Consider the following 22,499-nt stretch of genomic DNA (forward strand, 5'->3'; position numbering starts at 1 on the left):
CTACTTCATATGTGCATGCCAGACACCCAGAGAATGTGTATCTCAGAAAAATGGTGCAAGAGTGTAGCTGTGATATACTGCATGGAACACATTTGCATACATAGTTAACAATTCTCTGAAATTTGCATGTTACTGGGGATATTTCATTTTACCTGACAGCCTTACTGGCTTTTTAAAAATATGTATGTAAGTTGAACTCTACACAGTTACACTCATCATTCACATCATTTTCACAGCTTTTGGCAACTTTCCCACCCGACATAAACGGCAGAAGTAATTGAGTGCTAGAAACGTCTACGTTGGAGAGCAAACTGAAATTGTTCTGAATAGCTAAACTTTCCTTCAAAATCTATACAATTGGCAACCAAAACGCAATAAACTCAAATACCCATACCTTGTAAACAGAAGGAGTTGCACATTCAAACAAACTCTCTTGGGAGGGTTAAATTTTCTTTTCTTTTTTTTTTCTTTAAGAATTTCTTTTTTTAATTAATTAATTTAGTTATTTATTAAAGATTTCTGCTTCCTCTCTGCCACCGCCTCCCATTTCCTTCCCCCTCCCCCAATCAAGTCCCCCTCCCTCGTCAGCCCTAAGAGCAATCAGGGTTCCCTGCCTTGTGGGAAGTCCAAGGACCACCCACCTCCATCCAGGTCTAGTAAGGTGAGCGTCCAAATTGCCTAGGCTCCCACAAAGTCAGTACGTGCAGTAGGATCAAAAACCCATTGTCATTGTTCTTGAGTTCTCAGTAGCCCTCATTGTCCGCTATGTTCAACGAGTCCGGTTTTATCCCATGCTTTTTCAGACCCAGGCCAGCTGACATTGGTGAGTTCCCAATAGAACATCCCCATTGTCTCAGTGTGTGGGTGCACCCCTCGCGGTCCTAAGTTCCTTGCTCGTGCTCTCTCTCCTTCTGCTCCTGATTCGGACCTTGAGATTTCAGTCCGGTGCTCCAATGTGGGTCTCTGTCTCTGTGTCCTTTCATCGCCTGATGAAGGTTAATATTCAAGAAGATGCCTATATGTTTTTCTTTGGGTTCACCTCCTTATTTAGCTTCTCTAGGATCACGGATATATACATATTAACGTACTACTCAGCAGTAAAAAACAATGACTTCTTGAATTTTGCATGCAAATGGATGGAAATAGAAAACACTATCCTGAGTGAGGTAAGCCAGACCCAAAAAGAGGAACATGGGATGTACTCACTCATATTTGGTTTCTAGCCAAAAATGGAGGGTTAAATTTTCAAGTGTATTTATTTGGGGCTAAGGACATGATTTAGACTTAAAATATACAGATCCACGACAGTCTGATGGGGACTCCACTTGGCCATATGCTTCCTTTTAGAAACTGGGAGAAGAGTCCTTTCTAGGTCAGCTCAGCCTGGAGGGTGAGAGTTTAGCTGGCAGAAGAAGATTATGTTTAACTCCCTCAGCTGGACATCCTTTTGCAGTGAGTGAGCCACCTCTATAACCTTAAGGGACAACTTCCCATTTGATGCCATTGAAAACAAAATGTCAAGCTTGGAAAGAAGCACAAGTATGAAAATGTTGATGAATTCTTAGATCTTCGATGCTCTTCCAGTTCCAAATCAGAAACCTCTTTGAGACAAAAGTTATTGCTCCTAATGTTTGCTTCTATCAAGCAATCTTGAGTTCTTATAAAAAGTTCTTTGGTTTTGCTGAAGGTAGTTTTAGCACATTCCTGTCACTTGAGAGAGAAAGAATGATTGCAATTATGTAAACACTGACTCTAAAGTAATGTCTTAGGAATCACTGGGAAAGCCTGGTAAGATTCCAGTAATAACACATATATTGAATTGACATTTGCATATACCAAAGTGTCTTTCTTCTGCGTCTATGTTGGGCTTTTGAAATGTCTTTCAGGTTCTACATCTCTTATGGTTTCAGAACTGACAAATCTCTCTGGAAGACACGGAACACAAAGGATTGCCTTCTACTGCACAGAATAAATTTAACTTTCACCCGCTTCTTGTGTATAATGGGCTCTTTAAGATGGACAATAAGCCGCCTTGTTTAGTATAAAATGTTCTTTCTGTCTTCAGAAAACTTTGTAAATGTAGAATTGAAGAGGTGGTATAAAAACAAGGGACAAGAAGTTTCCAGAACAACACAGTCTAACAGGAAGAAACGAAGCTGGAGGCTAAGGGATAGACAAGCATTTATGATAGAATGATTCAATGTTGAAAATCCCCATCTGGGCAATGGCTTGGGACTTTGTGTTTTTAATTTCTGAAGCTTGCTATGTTCTGCCATATTTTATTTTACTTCTATGATTGTAGAGAAAGCTTTCCTTTTTCTTAATCTAATCTGTGGCATCCCAGGTATTTGACGAGTCATCTTTGTGTACGTATTTACTTTCCTTCCAGCTGAAGAAATAGCAAGTTGTCTCTTATTTTCTTTATCACTGTGCACAGGGGCCAACTCACTTGAGTACATAGTTCACTAGAATGTCTTTTGTACTTAAGTGTTTACAAGCATCCATTTTACGTGACAACTTCCAGAGGCTGCCCCTGCCACCGTTTGCCATGTATTAAATTGGTTTTCTTTCTTACAGTCGTCTTCACACTTACATCTAAATAAATTCTTGGTGACCTAGAAATGACCATCTCTTGAATCGGAGAAAATAGATTTAGACTAGATTAGAGCATTAATACCCATATTTTCATATTAACATTTAATTTTATTCTCTGGCATTAATGGCAGTTTCTGTCCCACCCTGATCCACAGCCATTCAGTCCCAACAAAACACACAGAGGCTTATGTCAATTATAAACTGCTTGGCCTATTAACTCAGGATTATTAATTAGCTCTTACAACTAAAATTAACTCATAATTCTTACCTATGTTTAGCCACGTGGTCTGGTACATTACTCAGTGAGGCATTCTCATCTTGTTTCCTCTGCATTTAACTGGTGACTGTAGACTGAGTCTTTCTTCTGCCCAGAATTCTCCTTGTCTGCTCGTCCCACCTATATTTCCTACCTGGCTACTGGCCAATACACATTTTATTAAACCAATACAAGTGATAAATCTTTACAGGATACAGAACATTATCCCACAGCAACCTTGGATAAACACCATTTAGTATTTGGTGGCAGAGCCACTTAAAAGAGCCGTGAGATTTTTGCTGCTAACACTGAGTCAAGAAGCCTCTCTTAAAGGAGCTGTGCCTCTACTTGCCTCTAGAAAACTGAGTACACCTGAGAAAATGCTTCTACCAAGAAGTCATGCTTAACTCTGTTCTTTTCTATCTAGAATCCCTTCTCAAGTTCTTTCAGGTTTTATGTGGATGTACATTGCCCCACATTAAGCACCATTTTGTAAACAGAGATTGTACCTTCATTTCCTGACTGCCCAGACCCAAATAATCACACAGAAGCGATATTAATTACAACACTGTTTGGCCAATAGCTTAGGTGTATTCCTAACTAGCTCTTACATCTTAAATTAACCCATTTCTATTAATCTGTGTTTCACCATGAGGTTCTGGAGCTACAGGTAAGGTTCTGGTATCTTTCTCCTTTGGCAGTTACGTGGCATCTCCCTGATTCTGTCTTTCTCCCTGCATTCAGTTTAGTTTTCCTGCCTAGTTCTGTTCTGCTCTGTCATAGGCCAAGGAGCTTCTTTATTAACCAATGGCAATAAAACAAATTCACAGCATACAGATGGGAATCCCACATCACCTTAACAATAAAAATGCCTATGGAGTAAATATCCTAGCCTGCTTAATTTTGTTCCAGGAGCTGATTTCTTAAGGTTCAGAATAGTAGACAGCCAGCTAGAGATAGGAGATAGAACTCTGATCATGAGCAAGTCAGGTGGGCAGTCTCCCAAGCAAAGATAGAGAGGAGGGGCTACAGGAGAGGTTCTCATCAAAAGTTTTCATCCTGCTCCTTTACGCAATCAAGGAGTTCAAACTTGCAAATAGAGCCTAGCTCCAAAGGCTAACATCAGGTCCTTTATGCAATAGCAGATTCAAGTTTGCATAATGTGCTTGATCCCAAGAGTTCAATGAGCTTAATGGTGGGCAGCTCATCTCTGCTTCAAGAGTAAGATAGGTTTGGGGGGAGGCTGGCTCTGTTTAAACATGTGTTAGTTGAATGAAAATGAGTACATGACTTGTCCAAGGTATAGTTGAGGAGAAAGTTTTTTATTATAGTTATGAAGGAGAGAACAGCCAGATGCATCTTGAAGAGTCCAGACTGAAAAGTGGCTATCAGCATAGACCAGCTCCTGGGAAGAGGAGCGAGCTCAAGAGAAGAGAGAGGCGATAAGAGAAGGATCCAAGAACTAAGAGCAAGTCAAGAAGGCAAAAGAGAACCAAGGAGTCAGAAAAGTGCCAAAAGAGCACATGGCCAAAATGGCTGAGTTATATAGGCATCAGAAGCCAAGGGAAGGGATGGTCTGGAGAGGTTTAAGAGGGTGGGGGCTAGGGGTAGTGAGAAGTGCTGAGAAAAGCCAGGACTCTGGAACAGGTACCTGCTCAGAAAGCCTGGCAGCCAGGACAGCTTTTGATATGTTAATAGCATTTCAACCCTTTGTTCAGGCTTTCTTAGAAGCCTAAGGTTAGTAGGATATATGCTATCTGTATAACTGTTACATCTTTAACTGAGGGTAGGGGTTGCATGTGTGCTCTGCATGTGAGCCCATGTGATCCCTACAGTGTTCTTCCCCAGTATCTGATTATCCATACCTTATCTAAAAGACTTCAACCGTCTCAGACTGAGTTTCTATGTTTTTCTAATATAGTAGCATAAAACAAATAATTTCATTTAATTAAATAACATTTGTCTTACATGTGTTTCTGAGATTATATATAACTACTATACACTATATATACATTTATACACACACACATATACAATCTCAGAATAATGGGCCTTGAATTAAGAGGCAGTCAACATTCTAGTATGACCACATGAAAACAAAAATACCACTGAGCAAAATTAGTTTGCTCAACTATACAAGTGATAAAATAAGCTTTACTTTTCAAGGCAATCATAAAAAAGATCATTTAAAAATAAACAGTTAAAAAACAGAGATTAATGGGAATATTGCTAGCCACATGCTTAACAAATGCTAAAAACTAGTCACTATGGATGAGCTGTCTATAGCTTTATATCTTAATGTAATCTCATTTTCAATATATAAAGCAACTACTATAATTTGTAGGAGGCTAGAGAACTGGGCTGGTGTTTTGAAAAAGGGAACCCAGTAAATGGAACATATTGGTGACAATGTAGCCCCTGAGTATACTCTCCTCTTAGGGTTTCCATTATGACCAAAAGCAACTTGGTGAGGAAAGGGTTTATTTCCCCTTACACTCCACACCACAATCACTGAAAGAAGTCAAGACAGTAACTCAAACAGGGCAGGAACATGGAGGCAGAAACTGATACAAAGGTCATGGAGGGGTGCTACTTACTGACTTTATCTGCATGGCTTACTCAAGCTGTTCTTGTGTACCTCCCTGGACTACCTGCCCAGACATGACACTACCCACAATGGACTGGGTTTTTCTGCTTGTCTTAGTTATGGTTTTAATGCTACCACCTGAATTCAAGCTATAATTTTTGTTTCCTTATTTTCAAGTCAGTCACCATAGATCAATAAAATCAATAAAAAAGCCATAATGCAATATGATTCAGAAACATCAAGTTCAGCCATTCTTGAGTAGTTTCTCTATCCCCACATCATTGCTTGTACTATTTAAAGGGTTCCCCAAGATCCTCTCCTGCCTACTCCAGTGACTCATTCTCCTCTTTGTACCTTAGCCACACTGGGCCTCCTTCCATTCCTTGAATTTCTGAATTGATATGTTGCATCTCCTAGAATGACTTTTTTTTACACCTCACCTAGTTATTTCCTACTCGCCCTCTAGATCTAATTTTGTTCATCCTTTCTCAGAATAACCTGCTGTGCCTGTTTCACCAGAAAATGCTATGCATACTTTAAAAAGATTTATGCTTATTTATGTGTGTGTCTGTGTGTGTGCATGCATGTGTGTGTGCATTTGTGTATGTGTGTGTGCGCGCACAAGCATGTGCATGTGTATCTGTCACATGTGTGCAGATACCTATATGGGCCAGAGGAGGACATCAGATCTCCTGGAGCTCGACGTATAGGCAGTTGTAAGCCGCTCACTGTGGGTGCTGAGAACTGAATTCGTTAGAAGATATGCAAGTTTCTCCTATTCAAATGTTGAGTCATCTCTCCAGCCCATTTTCCATTCTTATAGATCTTAGATTCTCCCGTATATTACTTAAATTTGTTGTATTAAAAACGATGTAATGCCTATTTGCCCAACTCGAAAGTAAATCCTGTAAAACTGAGTTATCTACTTGTCTGGATACCATATTCTTAGAGTGCTTATCTTAGTAACCCAAGTACAGGCACACAGACACCACAGAAAACTCCTGCAAAACTAATGCCTCTCTTCTCCACGTTTAAGCTCCAGGGAACTCCGGTTTGTTTTCCACCGCTGGTCTCCTTGGCAACCTTTCCCCCTCCCCCCACCCAGATTAGTTGCCCTCCCATTCAAAAACACCTTTTCACACTGAGTTGAGAACACACCTTCTTCTCTCTGTCAGGCAGTTGTGAAGAGCGATGTTGTTCACAAATAACTACTAATTGAGCACTCTCACTTTCCTGCAGATGTAATAAGAGAAAGAGAAGAACAACATTCATTACAAATGAACCCAATTTAAAGTTAATGCGCTTGGTCCTTTTCAGGGATATTGTCATCACTTCTGGACCCTCTAAGTACCCCGTGATTTCTACTGCACGGTAATCTTTGCATGGAAAATACAGAGGGAAAGCATAGGCAGTGAGAAATAGAAACTGATTCTTCATTTAACTTGAGCTGCATGTGGATTTGTTCTGACCGGAGTTGGGTCATTCTCCAGCAGCCAGCTCTCAAATGGCATGCCAAAGGAAACAGGCATACTATGAAAAACATGTAACATGGAGGGAATCCAAACACATAGATCTTTTCAGGTATTAGCTGTAATTTTATCCCTAAATTTTGAGTTAGAATGATAACGCATTTGTCCCGACTTTTGATATAAACCCCACCACACCTCCTGCTATTTTAGATCTGGTAACCTCAAGTCGCCTAGGACACTCAAGTTTCAAGTCCTTAAAGAACAACTTTATGACTTTGGCCCAGAGCGGAGCTTCTGCGTTTGCAGCTTTGCTCTATGAAGTCCTTGCCCGGACTGGCAGCTACTTTTCCATCCTCAATGGGCTTCTTATAAGACTACCTTTGGCTTTACCATACCAGTGATTGAGAATCTGTCAGGAACAGCAAAACCATGAATGGGACGTTTCCACGGGCCAGGTCTGGAAGTGCAGGGTTACTTCTGTTCTCACACGTTTGCCAAAAATACATCCTCAAGTCAGAGATGTCTGCTGTGTATATATATTCCAGCTAAGTATGAAACTCCAAACCTATTTTTGTAGTGGGATGGAGCACATCTTGGTGAATGGTTTAGCAACATGTGTTGTGTGATGAGGCAAACAGATTTTGAAATTTTTTCTGGTTTTTGAAGGAATGAAAGTATAATTATATTACCAATGTTGGAAAACCCCGAAACCCAAGAATAAGAAACATCAGCATCTTGATGATCTAGGAAAGTAATACATAGAACCTGAGCAATAGTAAGTTAGCTGGATTTCTCAATATGCAAATGGGATAGGTTTGCCATAATTATATAGGTCTGGTGAGACCAGATTAAGAAAGAGGTCTTGTTTTAGTCTCATTATGTGGCCGTGACAATTAGCATGACCTAAATAGCTTCGAGGAGGGAAGGACTTATTCAATTACTTTTCCAGGCAATAGTCCACCACTAGGGGTGGTCAAGCAGAAACTCAAGCAGGAACTTCAAAGGCAGGCAAGCTTGCCATGTATTCCATGCAAAATTGTTTCTGACCAGAGAACTCACAACCAAGAGAGCACAGCAGAAACCATGGAAGAATGCTGCCAGATGGCTTGAGTCGGCTCTTGCCTAATTACTTCACTTATAGAGCCTATACCGCCTGCCTAGGACATGGTCCTGTCCACAGTTACATGGGCCCTCTTACATTACTGAACAAGACAATCCTCCACAGTTGTGCCCACAGGTCAATGTATTCCAGGTAATGAATCACTTGAGATTTGCTTCTCAGATAGCTGGAGAGTGTGACGGGCTGATTGTTAAAGCCAACTAGCCCACACCGAAGTAAGGTCTAGTCTCCATCCTGTTTGAATTATCTGCTTGAAACAGAGCATCCAGCCAATTCTGGCCATTGGTATGATGCAAAAGAAAATCTCAGCTTCTACTTTCTTTCTTTTTATATTTTAGGTTTACCTATTTTTATTTTATGTGTATAGGTGTTTTGCCTACCTGCATGTTTGTGCCCGGTACTCATGGAGGCAAGAAGGAGTTAGATCCCCTGAAAATGGAGTTATTGTGTGAGCCACCATGTGTATGTGGAATCCTCTAGAAGAGCGACAAGCGATCTTAACCATCGAGTCATTTGTCCCTCCCCATGATCTTTTCATGAAATTTTAAGTTATTTCCTTTAAAGTTAATTTTTAAACATCAACAGTCATGCTCTGCAAATTAGTAAGAAATTGTCACAAAAGTACAGAAGCCAACAGACAGAACATAATTGAGCACTGAAACAGTCTAGAGCACAAATAAATGCATGATTTCCTGAAAGCATCTTTCCAGTAAAAATGATGGGCTACTTACTTAATGTATTGGCAGTGCTGTGATGCTGTTTGTTGTCATTTGGTTCTTGAATGACAACAAATCCCACAGGTTGAAGGCTGGATTCCCAGCCTGTGGAGCTGTAAGTGAGACCTGTACTGGTATGGCAGGACACGCCTTTATCCTGACACTCACAAGCAGGTCTCTGTGATTTGGAGGCCAGCCTGTTCTATACAGCAAATTCTAGACCAGCCAAGACTACACAGTGATATGTGAGATGAGAGAGAGAGAGAGAGAGAGAGAGAGAGAGAGAGAGAGAGAGAGAGAAACCTACTTAAGCTCCTAGCAAAGGGTTGCCTTGCACAGGCCCAGGAGTCAACCAAACCTGCCCAGAGCATTAGCCATTTAAGGGGAAAAGCAAAGCAGATCCTTACTTACATCAATTCCCACACAAAAACCACAGTCAGGTTTAAATACTAACCACAGTCACTCTAGCATTAAAGGAGGACGTTTTTATGGCTTTTGGGATTTGGAACGTCTTAAACAACATAAGGCACAGACAGCTCACGTAAGGCTTTTTGAAATAGGAAAGATTTTAGTTTCCATGTTAAGATCATCAAAGAGGTGTGTGCAATACTTCAATATTTCAGAAGACAAGAGTCTCAGTTGTGCATAGGAACTGGGGATATGCAGAAGGATTAGTGCACTTCAGACGCTGCTCCCAGAAACTGGGTAGGCAGAGAAATGGAGAGTAGTTACACAATCTAGAAATCTTGAGGAATCGGGGATGGGGTGGAGACAGGAGAGGAGTATGAAACTAAGCAGGGCTCAGACCTCTAAATGCTTGCTTGATGTACTAAAGAAATTTGGATTACGTTCCTAAAGGAGCCAACAATGCTACCTACACTGAGATGGGGGCACATTAGGTTTCCTTAGTGAAAACTTTTGGGGGAAGGTTGACCTCTACATGTCTGAATTTAAGCAGGAATATGTGAAATAGTCTTGTGAGAAATAGTGGAAACATGGAAGACAGAGACCTGCACTTTCACTGAGCTAATGAAAAAGTAAGTCATGTTTATTTGTTTTGGATGTGTTTCACCAGAGGCAGAATATCAAAGAGGAAATTTCCAGCAGGGAGTGAACATAGAACTTGGAGTGCAGGGAGATATTGGAGCTGAGGTATCAACTTCAGGGCCACTAGCACGTGGCTGTCTGCCACTCTGTTGCTGCTGCCCTCCCCACTCTCCAGAACAGAGTTCTAAGACCACATACCAGTTCTGGGCTCACACCACTGTCCTGTGTTCACATCCAAATTCTAGAGGCTTTGCTTACATATTAGGGTAGCAAATCCTGGGGCTACTGTACCTAATTAGCCTGGAAAGTGGGGTGTCTGGCTCTGATATTGCAACACTGAACACTCATCTTCTTCAAGTCCTCAGAGCTGGCAACCAATGACTGACGGACAGGATCTGGAGTCCCTTACATCCCAAGAATAACACGAGGCACGTTTTATCTTCCTAAGAGTCCTTAAGACAAGCGGGCGCTGGCTCTTTACTTGATAACACTTGAAGCTCTGAAGAGCTGTTTCACTTCTGTGCAGTTTCCTGGGCTGCTTTGCTCACTGTCTCTCTTTGAATTTTATTTGGTTTCCTTCCAACCTTCTTCTCTGCCCTTGACTTGAGACTTCTGTATCCATCTTCCATGCCCAGCCTTCTCCCACAAGAATCCTCTGAGGTCAGGCCACCACCAGCATGCTTGCTGAGCCTGATGTTTCTTTCTTAGCAATGCTGCCTCATGCTCTCCATCAGGTCTGCTGTCTTTCTTTCTTTCTTTCTTTCTTTCTTTCTTTCTTTCTTTCTTTCTTTCTTTCTTTCTTCCTGTCTATCTATCTATCTATCTATCTATCTATCTATCTATCTATCTATCTATCTATCTATCTATCTGTCTTTCCTTCCTTCCTTCCTTCCTTCCTTCCTTCCTTCCTTCCTTCCTTCCTTCCTTTCTTTCTTTCTTTCTTTCTTTCTTTCTTTCTTTCTTTCTTTCTATCTCTCTCTTTACTTCCTTCCTTCCTTTTTTACTTTCTTCCTTTTTTTTTTTAAAATTGGTAATTGCTCACTCTCCCCCTCTGCAGTAATTCATATACTCATTGTGATGTCTTTCTGTCTGTACTGTAGAAAGTGTCATTGAGTTAAATGTTCTCCTGGTGCTGGTGAAAAGGAAACTCAGAGATAATAGGATTCTAGAATGGTGAACGCTAGCCTAGCAGAGGGGAACTAGCCTAGCACACACAGTGAACTTATAAAAGTGGTTCTCTTACTGTCAGTCATGACCTGTTGGGGTTGAATGGCTCTTTCACATTAGTCACATATCAGATATTTACATTATGATTCATAATAGTAGCAAAATGACAGTTACGATGAAGCAGCAATGAAGACAGTTTTATGGTTGGGGTCACCACAACATGAGGAACTGTATTCAAGGGTTGCAGCATTAGGAAGGTTGAGAACCACTGACTTGTAACAACCTAGTCCCTCTTGAATAGTGAAAACACTGAAAAAGTAATAAAAGTAAACAGAAATTAAAGACAAAAAGAAGTGCAAGCAACAATCTAGATCCAAGTGCTCAAGTCCAGGGGTAACACAAAAGTGACAGGAAAAGTCAAGGCAACATAATTCGTCCAAGAGTACTAATTCTGAAGTAATGGTATCCAGTGAAATTCCAAGGAGAAAATGAATTCCAAGGAGAGAGTGTGAGTTTGTTCACAGAAATCAGAAAAGAAAATAAACTTCTGAATAAATCTCAAGAGAACATGAATTGTTAAGTGAAATAAAAATATTGGTAAGACAGGGAAGAAAAATTCTAAAAGAGAAATGTCTGGAGAGGTGGCTTAGCAGTTAAGGGCACTGCCTGCTCTTGCGGTTTCACACAAATGGCAGCTCGCTAACATCTATAACTCCAGTTGTAGAAGACATGACCTCTTTTGGCGTCTGTGGGCACTGCACACATGTAGTGCTTATACATCATACATTCAGGAAAATATTCATACATGCACACTTGGGGATGGTGGTGAGGAATTATCAAACTGAAAGACTAGAAATGAACATGTTCAGTCAAACTAAAACTCTGTGGAAAGCCTCATCAGCAGAACAGGTCAAGGTGAGGACAGAGTATCCAAGCTTCAAGACCAGGTGGAAGAGTTGGGACATTCTGACAGTATGATGAACAAATAAGGAATAAGCAGTATTTTTCACAGTATTTAGGGCATTATATAAAGTGTTTGGAGTGCCCAGCACTTGTTCCCACAGATCACCAGAGAAAGAAATGTTAAGCATGCAGGATTGTCTTTATAATAGGAAAGATTAAAAACCCAGTTTTTTTTCATCCAGAAAGCTGGGGATTAGAAATAATTAATAGTCTCATGATTTCTGTTACCTGTTGGGTCAGGCAATAACAACCTCCCACAACCAGGACCAAAAGTAGCTAGTAATATGAATGACCCTTATAACCAGGGGCTCCCCAAGCTCCCACAACCAGGACTAGATATACCTAACAGGATAAAAGACCCTTATAGCAAAGGCTCCCCCAAGCTCCCTCAACGAGGACCAGAGGTGGCTAATAGCCAAAATGAACGCTACAATATCTGTATGACCTCGACCAGTCCCTTCCTAGACCTGTAAACTAGTACTAGTAGTGTATCTCTGGAACCCATACTCTCGGAAGAAATGACATATACCCTGTGTTGAGTTTTGATGTAATAATGCTTCCTTGTGCATTGGGGATTATATTACAACAGGAAACTTTTTTCCAAATTACACTGTATTTGAATTTGTTGGAAATAAACTACCTGAGACAAGACTCCTTAAAGCCTTCATAAAGGTTGATGAAGTCAATCTAATTGAGTTTTTATTCTTACTTCTTTGTCATTTGCTTCCCTGCCATGAAAACCTACAGGGTCCCCCTCAGAAAAGTACAAACCTAATCATAAAAATAAAGTGAAGAATTCAATTCTAAATTCTAAGATCTTCAATAAAATTTTCAGGAAAATGGATGGAACTCTAAACTAGTCCAATATATGGAGGTAACCCAGGCTCAGAAAGACAAATCCAGCATGCTTCCTCACCTCTGCTTGCCTGGCCAGAATCGGATTAGACCTTTAGTGATTGTGGAGAGGTTGGAATGGTGAAGGTCAGGGCCTAATTACACATCATCTTGGGCAATGTTGGCCCTCAATAGCCATTTGTCATTCACCTCTATATGTGACTATTAGATGAATCTTTGAGAATGTACAAGTAGACCCTTTGTTTCTGTCAATCAAAAGGCTAAGAATGACACCAGGCAGTGTCTGAGGCTCAGAACTGAGATTTCCTCTTTTCTGATATCTGCCCACCTGATATGTTCCATCAATGTCCTTGTAAAATGTTTTTATTTATGACTTACTTTGTTCTGTTACCATAAGACTTTATTAAACTGTTATTACTACATTGGAATACGGAATGGTATCCTGCATTCCTGGGCAATGGTCACCCATATCATAAATTCTTTGAGGTAAGATCTGTGTTTCTTGAAAAGTTTGTATGAAGAATAATTAATGAATGCTAAGTCTTAGTATACTAAGTACATTCAACACTTGTCCATTCTGAGAGAACTGAAGCATTGCAGCTTTTAATTCCAAGTACCAAATGAGAGGAGCAGAAGAAAATACTCAGTATTTACACTTCCTGGTCTCCACTATCCTACTTAGTTATAAATCTCTGCTTGTCCTCTTTTGAATCAGAGTTGAAAGATTAGGTTACACCATGGGTCCAGTTTGAATAAAATATCTTACTATTTTAATACCAATGCAGTGGATTATTACTGTGACAGACCTGATTATGCTTTTGGGAGGATTACGGAAGGACTTTGGAACTTTGGGCTAGATGAACCCAAGTGTTAAGAGCTCTGGGGTAACTTGGAAGATAAGAATGTGGAGAGCAGGCAGAGGATAGAGGCCTGGCTTGTGAAGTTTCAGAGGGAAGTTTAAAGACTCTATCAGGGTCATTTGTTACTTTGAATTAAGAGTCTGTGATTCCGGGTGGCTGGAACTGAAGAATCAGCTATGATTAACAATAACAGAAGTACTAAAGTGAAAACTTTACATGACTGGGACACATTTGATGCTGGTCAGGTGGAACTAAGAAGTTAGCAGTGATTAAGAAGATACCAGCATCACTGAGGTGACATCTTTGGGGAAGTGTTTCCTGAGAGCACAGAGCAGCTGTGTTTCAGAGGTGGCCATTGTACTTCATGTTGGCAGCAGGACTTGGTAATGTGTAAGCATCACCTAAGTGGTACTGGTTTTGAAGGCATGAAAAAGTCATGGAGAGCAGCTGAGGATTGGCACTGTGGGAGGTCAGAAGAGGTCACATTGGTGGAGGTGCAGCCTCAATAGCAGTTGAAAGACCAGGATTGAAGGGGTCAAGCAAAAAAGTTGAGGCTTGGCACCATGAAAAGAGTCTATGAGAGGCCATTAGTGAACGTACAGCTTAGTTGCAGCAAGAGACCCCATGTTTTGGAGATGATGGGATGACCATTAAGAACAGTAGCACAGTGGAGTGGAGTTAGCTAGATCCTAGAAGACAAGCAAGCTGTGTGTGTGCAGAGGGCAGAGGCAGAGAAGTGACCTGAGCCCTTTGAAGAGACTAGAAGATTGTAAGTGAATCCCAGATAATTGGATACTGAATTATTTGAAGCTTAGTTTTGCTTGGTTCAGATAAGTGATGGTGCCCTGATTTTTCCTTCCTGAAGAACATATTTAATTTACAATACATTTTGATTTTTAAAGGAGCCCGCATGTTGACAGAGGTTTCTGTCCCACCTGGTCCACAGCCGTTCAGCCCCAAAGAAACACACAGAGGTCTACACTAATTATAAACTGGTTGGACTATTAGCTTCTTATTAACTCTTACATCTTGAATTAACTCATTATCCTTGTCTGTGTTAGCCACGTGGCTTGGACCTTTTATTCTTATCTTACTTCCTCTGTGTCTTGCTTCCTCTGTGACAACTGCAGACTGAGTCTTCTCTTCCCAGAATTCTCCTCTTCTCATCACCCCACCTATACTTTGAGTAAGTCAGGGGAAGCAAGCCAGTAAGCAGTACCTCTCCATGGCCTCTGTATCAGCTCCTGTTTCCAGGTTCCCGCTTTGTTTGGGTTCTTGTCTTGGTTTTCTTTGGAGATGAAGAGCAATTCTGAACTGTAAGCCAAACAAACCCTTTTGTAATGAGCTTTTTCTCTGTCCTACCAGCCAGCTTCCAAATAACAACAGAACTTATTATTAATTATGAAAGCTCAGCCTTAGCTTAGGTTTGTCCCACTAGCTCTTATAACTTAAACCAACCTGCTTTTATTACCACATTTTACCATGTGGCTTTTTACCTTTCTTTCATCTTGTACCTCCTGTTTCCTCTCTGCGTCTCTTGGTATCTCACTCACAACTATGTTCTCCTCCCACTTCCTCTCTCTGCCCAGAAGTCCCTCCCATATCCTGCCTAGCTATCAGTCGTACAGCTCTTTTGGTTTGGTTTGTAAGACATTGTTTCTTGGTGTAACAGTCCTAGATGTCCTGGAACTTGGCTTTATAGACCAGGCTTGAACTCACTGAGATCTCCCTGCCTCCGCCTCCCAAGTGCTGGCATTAAATGCATGCATCACCACCTACTGAACAGGCTCTTTATTATACCTTCACAGCAATATATCTTCACACAGTGTACAGATATCCCATAATACCCTTTCCTCCTCTACTTGCTTTTGATCATGGTATTTCATCACAACAATGGAAACCCTAACTAAGACAACAAGCTTTGTGAATTATCTTTTGGTTTAACACCCTCCTTTCTTTGTTAGTCTTCCTCTCTTCTTTGTTCACTGGAATAGTCAGGAAAGGATGTTTGACTAAATGTAATAACCTCCAGAGTTACTCTGTTTAGAAGTTTATCTTCTAAAAACGTAACTCTGTTTTGCAGCTGTTCCTAAAGTGCTAAAGTAGAATAAAAAGAAAATAAAGTCAATCTGACTAGTGTCTTAAGCAGGTCTGAACTTCAGAAATAACTGGAATAAAGTTAAATAAAAGGAACATTTTAATGAGACCACAATGCAGATCAAACAACAGAACAAATATAGATTAAATACTATTTGTATAAAAATGTGAAAGTTTATCATCTAATAATACTAATTTGTTACTGATATATCAAATGTAGTCACCTTCTTAGTTGTGCTAAAAATATTCTAACCATTTACAGTTGCCATTTTCTAAATAGCTGAGGTAATTTATATAACTGTATGTATGTAGACTTCACTGAAGCAGAATTTAAATAACTGTATGTATGTATGTAGACTTCCCTTGGTTGGTATTTAAATAACTGTATATACATATGAAGATGTCCCTGAATTCATATTTTAAGAACTGTATGTACGTAAATCGACTTCACTGAGTCAGTATTTAAATAACTGTATGTACGTATGTAGACTTCATTGAGTTGGTATTTAAATAACTGAATGTACACATGTAGATTTCATCAAATTAGTATTTAAATAATTGTATGTAAGTATGTTCACTTCACTGAATTGGTACTTAAGTAACAATTCTCTTCCTAGTTGGAAAAGTTTTATTATGTTCATTCTTAAATTTTATTTTTTCCTTTCACTTTTAGATCCAAGGGAGGGATATTTAATTATTACATTATAACCTAGAGCCATATTTTTAAGCTATATATTTAAAATGTTGAGTCAAGACCAAATTATTTTTCTTTCAATTTTTAGCTTAATTGTTAATACTCCATTTATTTATTTATTTATTTATTTATTTATTTATTTATTTATTGTATCATCTTTTTTCTATATTGCTACATTAGTACAGGTGATCTTTGACTTTTATGGTTAGAAATTAAGACTGAAACACATTTAGATTTTGTTATTAAAAATGTTCAAATTAACCAGATGTGTTGGTGCATACCTTTAATCTCAAGGTTGAGGTGGCAGAGGCAGGGAGACCCCTGAGTTTGAAGGCCATCCTGGTCTAGATAATGAGTTACAGGCCATCTACAAGACCGCCCCCTATCACAAACAAATATAAGTGTTCAAATTTAAGGATGTCAAAGATAACATTTGTTTAAAACAAAACAAAAAACCCAAAGGAATCAAAGTTACATAAAAATCAGAGAACTTTCGAGAATCCTCCAACAGTGTTCCACAATGACAACCGAATAACAGAGGTCTCCAGGTAGGATACAGAATAGGCGGGACATGTGTAGACCCCATGTGCTTGGCAATGTCAAAAACCCGCACTAGGAATCTAATGCATGGGAAGAATAACAAAAGATACAAGTAAACCCGAGGGGAAAATTATAGTAAAATAGGCCAGCAATGACATTTTCATGGGTAGAACAATGCAGATATTGCATGATGACTCAACACAAAAACTATTTTCTTGTGGTGTTGAGTGGGAGAGGTCTATTGAAAGTATGAGCAATATTTGAAAAACCTACAACAGAAAAGCATTTAAAGATTTTCTGACTAGCTTGAGTACTTGAGTTCAGGCGGAATAGCATTCTTTAAAACAGGAAATCAAAAAATTAGGAACATGTGTGTCAGTGAGCAAAGAGCCTCTCAGAACTGGCGACAAAGTCTATACAGTCACCATAACTGAAAGTTATCTATCACCTTTCTGCTGTGAAATTTTAAGCGCCTGATGTAATTCTAAGAATGAGCAAATTAGCAATAGGAATGCAGGATTTCATGATATCCTGTAGAAAAGCAGGAAAAATAAAAAGGAAAAGAAAAAAAAAAAAACCCTGCTCATGATTCTTCTGTTTTCTGTAGGCCTCTATCTTTTCAATTGCCATGTTTATTAAATACCCAGAAATTATCCTAGCAACCAGTGACAACTTAACCTATCTTACAAGCTAGTGTTTTCTCCAGGCTAATTTTTAAACAACAGTGGCAGATCTGCCCAAGAGCGGGCACTCTGGCACTCTTTAGAGGCTTTCTGGAGAGCCACTGTCGGGGTGCATTCCTGTGCCCCTACCCGGCCTGCTCTGTTAGAACGTGAAGCCAGGAACTCACAAAGTCCCCTCTCCTTTTCCCTTCTCCCCTAGCAAAGCGAAACAGGCTGGCCACGCTCACGTGACGCCAATGACGTCAGCCCCCCTCTGGGTCGCGTGACCCGCAGCCAACCTTCCTACCGCCCCACCCCCTCGGCAGCCGAGTGGGACGTCTCGCGAGAGCCCTGCTTACTATCAGAACTTGCTGAGGTTACCGGGGAGTTTACTCGGGAGAGGCAGGAAGGTGTGGCGGAGTGCTGGACTTTCTGCTTTCATTATGTTAGGATTTATGGCCAAGCAAGGGCTTATGGGGTTTGCCCCAGTCAGGAAAACAACCGGAGAGCAGGGCGAAGAGGGGGACAGTAAAACCTGAAGTGAAACGTGGCTCCCGGGCCATCCTCGCCCCTAGCTGAGGGACAGCGGGGCGCAGCAGAGGTGGCCAGGGTTAGCATCGCTGCGACCCGGGGGGGACGTGGGACCCGGGTCTGGAGAGCAGTAAACGCCAACCGCGCCCTGATGCAGCGGCTGCATCCCTCCCTCGGCCTCCCCGGCACCGTGGCTGAGTGGCCGGCCTAGACATGTCCACGGTGTGGGAGCTGCGAGTTATCCCTCATCTTCCCGACCCCTCGTGGGTCACTGCGACATCTCGGTGCACCCCGGTCCCCTAAGTGCGCTCCCCCGCCGCTCCGCACATCCCCTCCCTGCGGTCTCCCTAGACGGCTGCAGAAGAGCAGCCCGGAGGGACTCGGCTGGAGTCGCTAGAGGGAGGTGTAGGGCCGGCGAGGAGGGGGCTTCGCAGGGCGGGGAGAGGCGGGAGGAGGCGCCGGGGAGGAGCTGCGGCCGCCAGCTTCGCCCGCCCGAGCCGAGCGCACTCTGTCGCCGCGCGGGTTCCCAGGCTCGCGGCCCCGTGGGGAGCGCGGGCCACCAGCGCCGCCTCCGCTCGTAGGTGCAGCCGGCCGGCTCTGCACTCTCGGTCGCAGCTCGTCCGCCAACCCGGGCGCTGCGCCAAGCTGCTGTGCGAGCCTCGGTGTCAGCGGCCACCCCTCCTGCGGGTCCCCCCTCGACCCCTTTCTGGAGCACTCTGCCCCGCAGCCGCGGCGGCAGGAGGAGAAGGAGGAGGGATCGCGGGCGGCGCGGGTTGGTCTGGCCACCTCGCCCCGCGCCCCGCCCCTGCGCGCACTCCCTCGCGGGCGAGCTACTTTCGGACAAGGAAAGTGAGGGCGGCCCCGGGTGACAGCGCGGCGGCGCCAGTCCCGGGAAGCCGCGTCTGTTCGCGTGTCGCCCGTCGCGCTGCCAGCGGCGCACTGCCCAGACCCCGCCATGGCTTCGACCACCACCTGCACCCGGTTCACCGACGAGTATCAGCTCTTCGAGGAGCTCGGAAAGTAAGCGTCCTTGCCTGGCATCTCCTCCCGCGACCCCCGTGTTCGCCGTGGGGGGAGAGGGAGCCCGCAGGCCGAAGCGGGGTGACGGACCCCTGACTTGGTGCGGGTGGGGCACAGAGGGGGGGAAATCCCTGCCCCACTGTGGCGGGTGCCCTGAAACCCCAGCCCACCTCCTTGGGTCCTCCACCTCTCTACGGGAGACTTAGTGAATTTATGATCTCTGCAGTTGTAGCTGTCATCCTGGGAAGTGTGCGCGCACGCGAGTGTGTGTGTGTGTGTGTGTGTGTATCTTCCGAGAGGAAAGGAGATGCATGCAAAAACGCAACATTTATCACATTTTCGGTAAATAGATGTCTCCTGCTCAGCCCGCGGTCGGTGTGTCTGCCGTCTGACCCAGGTTCGGATGAGCTGATGAGCACTGGCTCTCAGAGATGGTGCCATATTTATCGATGCCGAAAGTTCAGCTTGGCTTGGTGGAGAGTCTGGTTCGCCATCCAAATAGTTGTTCTGTCCAGGAAAGGGGCCACCCAACAGAACCCACGCCCCTGCCCCATATCCGCTATTCTTTGCACTAAAGGATTCGCTCACCATCATTCTTACAGGATTAAGTACGTGCACATCTTATCGGAGATTTATTTATTGAGGCAGCGGGAAAGCCCCCTCTCTGGAGCTCAGGAAAGCGCTTCCCAAGGTAGCCTAGCCTTGTGCTGCGTAAAACGACCTCCTCCACTTAAGTGCCAGAACTTCTTGTTAAGGAGGGACAGGGTACCTACAGAAGATCTGTACGGAGATCCAGCCAGGAATGCTGATTTGCCAAGCATCCAACCTCAAACCAGTTCTTCTATCGCTAATTTCAACAATTAGGGAAAAGATGCATTTCTGTGTGTGCCATGGGTTCCCACAGTTGCATAAAAGGAAGTGTAAGCATTTTTAATGGAATGAAAATGATATCTTTATAGATGATCTGCTGTTGAAACATGGAGACATGTCGGAAGAGCAGCTTAATTCAAATCTCTCCCATCCCCCAGCCTAAACCAGGCAGAGAAATCACCTTACCCCAGGATCTGGTAAAGCACCAGTGAGCCCCAGATTTATGTTTTAATGAAAACAATCACCATATTTACTTACTTGGAGCCACGTTAATTATTTTTCCTACCGAAATAAACAGGCAGCAGATTTTTTTTTCCCTCCCCTGTTCCCAGCTCTACTCTTGCAGGGTTTGCTCTGAGCATTTGGTGTTTTGTGAGTGTGAAAATGAAATGTTTTCAAATTTCGTGTGCAAACAAGAGTGGTCATAACTGGCATTTTCTTTTATTTTGTTGATTAATAATGTGTGTTTCCAGGCAATTAAAAACTGCTTTTTAATCCTCAACATTTAGAAATAATTGTTCATTTTCTAGATAATATTTTTCTTATGCTGATATTTCACAGACTGCTCAAGACTCACAAATATGCTCAGGTTTGTAAGTTTCTAAGTGGATACTGGATCTGATTCTGCTGCTGACTTGCTGATTGTTGGTTTCTAGGGGGGCATTCTCAGTGGTGAGAAGATGTATGAAGATCCCTACTGGACAGGAGTATGCTGCCAAAATTATCAACACCAAAAAGCTTTCTGCTAGGGGTGGGTATTTTAAACCACATTTATTTACACATGTTAATTTTGTATTTGTTGTGTGGATTGGTGTTGTCTTGTAAGTAAATATAGCATGTAGTTATAATTGAATTTTAAGCTTAGGTGTCATATTACCTACTGATATTTTTTCGTTGCCAAGTGTCTCTGGGTCTGTACACTTTGAAAGTAAATGAAAAAAAATGTAATTGTTATCAGTGACTGATCGAAATGCTGTCTTATGAGCAGTAACATAAATAAATATTTTGCAAAGCAAGTAAGTGCCACGAAGTGCATTTTGCTTTTAGTTCTAGTGTGAAATAACTTTCAGAAGGATCTTAGAATGGAAAAAATGTAAGTCTCATAACTGACATAATTCCCTTTCACTTCTGAGATGAAAAACAGGTCATGGTTCAGTTGAATGTATATTGCATTTGTAGTTACAGCTGAACTTAATACATTGAGGTATATTTAACTTCAGTGGCTTTGGCAAGATAAAAAAAGACCATTGCTGTAATCTAGGAAGTTAGCTTTATTTTGATGTGCATAGGTTAGGCCTTTAACTTGGTCTTCTGAATTAAATTTCCCACCAGATCATGCGATGTATTTTATACCTGCAGTTTATAGCCATGGAGATAATTCATACTTAAAGCTGTTGACATAAGTTTTTTAAAAAAGCAACTTGGAGCCATGTGTTCACGTTTTTTAAAAATCATTTTGTTTGAAATCATGCAAAAACATGTATGCTGAAATGTTGGGCGTCACAGTGTCTGCAGGCATGTGCCTAAGGTATTTCCATGAGGATTTATGGTTTGATGGAATTAAACTGAAATCAAAATGAGCAGAATACCATACTGCATCCCATCTCAGTGACCTGGTTTATTTTAAGTAATGAGAGGAAATTCCATTAGAGCTAGTTTTCCTCACTGAATATATCTTTTAAGACATGCCACTTAAGGATGTCTGGATATCATTGCTCTTGTCCTTCGCTGAGGTAAATGGATTTACAAATTCTACCTTTAAGGTGCGCTGTAGGGTTCAGTGTATCTCTTATCTTGATCTGATTTGCTGTAGTTCAGAGAAAGGTATATGCTAAGCTACCCGTGAGCACTATGGAGTCCTGGTATGAAAACGGATGAGGAACAAGCTATGCCAATTACATTTCCCCTTCAGTCTCCATTGGAAGGCTGAAAAGAATGACAAGGGGTGCAGAAGTATAAATGGCAGTTTAAGGGAAAGAAGAAGACTGAAACCAGTCAGACCTTTCCTGGTGTTTGTGTTATTTTCTCTGATGTGATAGGCACTTTGCCAGTGGTGGGCTGTCAGATTTGGAGAGTGTTACCATGCCTATTCCGAGTCTCGTAATGACTTTAAATTTCACCTCAGGACCAATGAGACTGGTAGTCCCTTTTACTAACTTTATTAACTAGAGTCAACACTTTTTATCCTCTTCATCCCATACTCCCGATATCAGACTGGCAGTCTTGCTCACTCTCTTCTCCTCTATGGGAGAAGAGTGCCCCGGACTGATTGGCTCCTTCTCTTTCCTCTCTGTGCCATTCTACCTGTAGAATGCCTTTCCTTCCCTCATCCGCTCAAGCTGAGCTTGTATGCATCTCCTTCCTGACCCAGAAGACATTCTTCCTATCTTCTTTGCTACTCTTCAGTTATTTTTTATTATCTTTAGTTTTATATATGTGTGTGTGTGTGT

At 42.0% G+C, this 22,499-nt stretch overlaps 1 protein-coding gene across 12 annotated transcripts in view; it reads left to right on the forward strand.

Annotated features, from left to right (window-relative positions):
• Positions 1–18,965: 18,965 nt before the first annotated feature.
• The window catches only part of Camk2d (calcium/calmodulin dependent protein kinase II delta), a 258,045-nt gene continuing 254,511 nt past the window's right edge, over positions 18,966–22,499 (forward strand). For all 12 annotated transcript variants that reach the window (XM_057793575.1, XM_057793580.1, XM_057793579.1 and 9 more), the window contains exons 1-2: positions 18,966–19,179; positions 20,706–20,800. In XM_057793575.1, coding sequence (XP_057649558.1) covers positions 19,115–19,179; positions 20,706–20,800 — 160 coding nt within the window. In that variant the 5' untranslated portion in view covers positions 18,966–19,114. The remainder of the gene's footprint in view (positions 19,180–20,705; positions 20,801–22,499) is intronic.

Source organism: Chionomys nivalis, chromosome 18, assembly GCF_950005125.1.
Source record: "Chionomys nivalis chromosome 18, mChiNiv1.1, whole genome shotgun sequence".
Lineage (NCBI taxonomy): Eukaryota > Metazoa > Chordata > Mammalia > Rodentia > Cricetidae > Chionomys > Chionomys nivalis.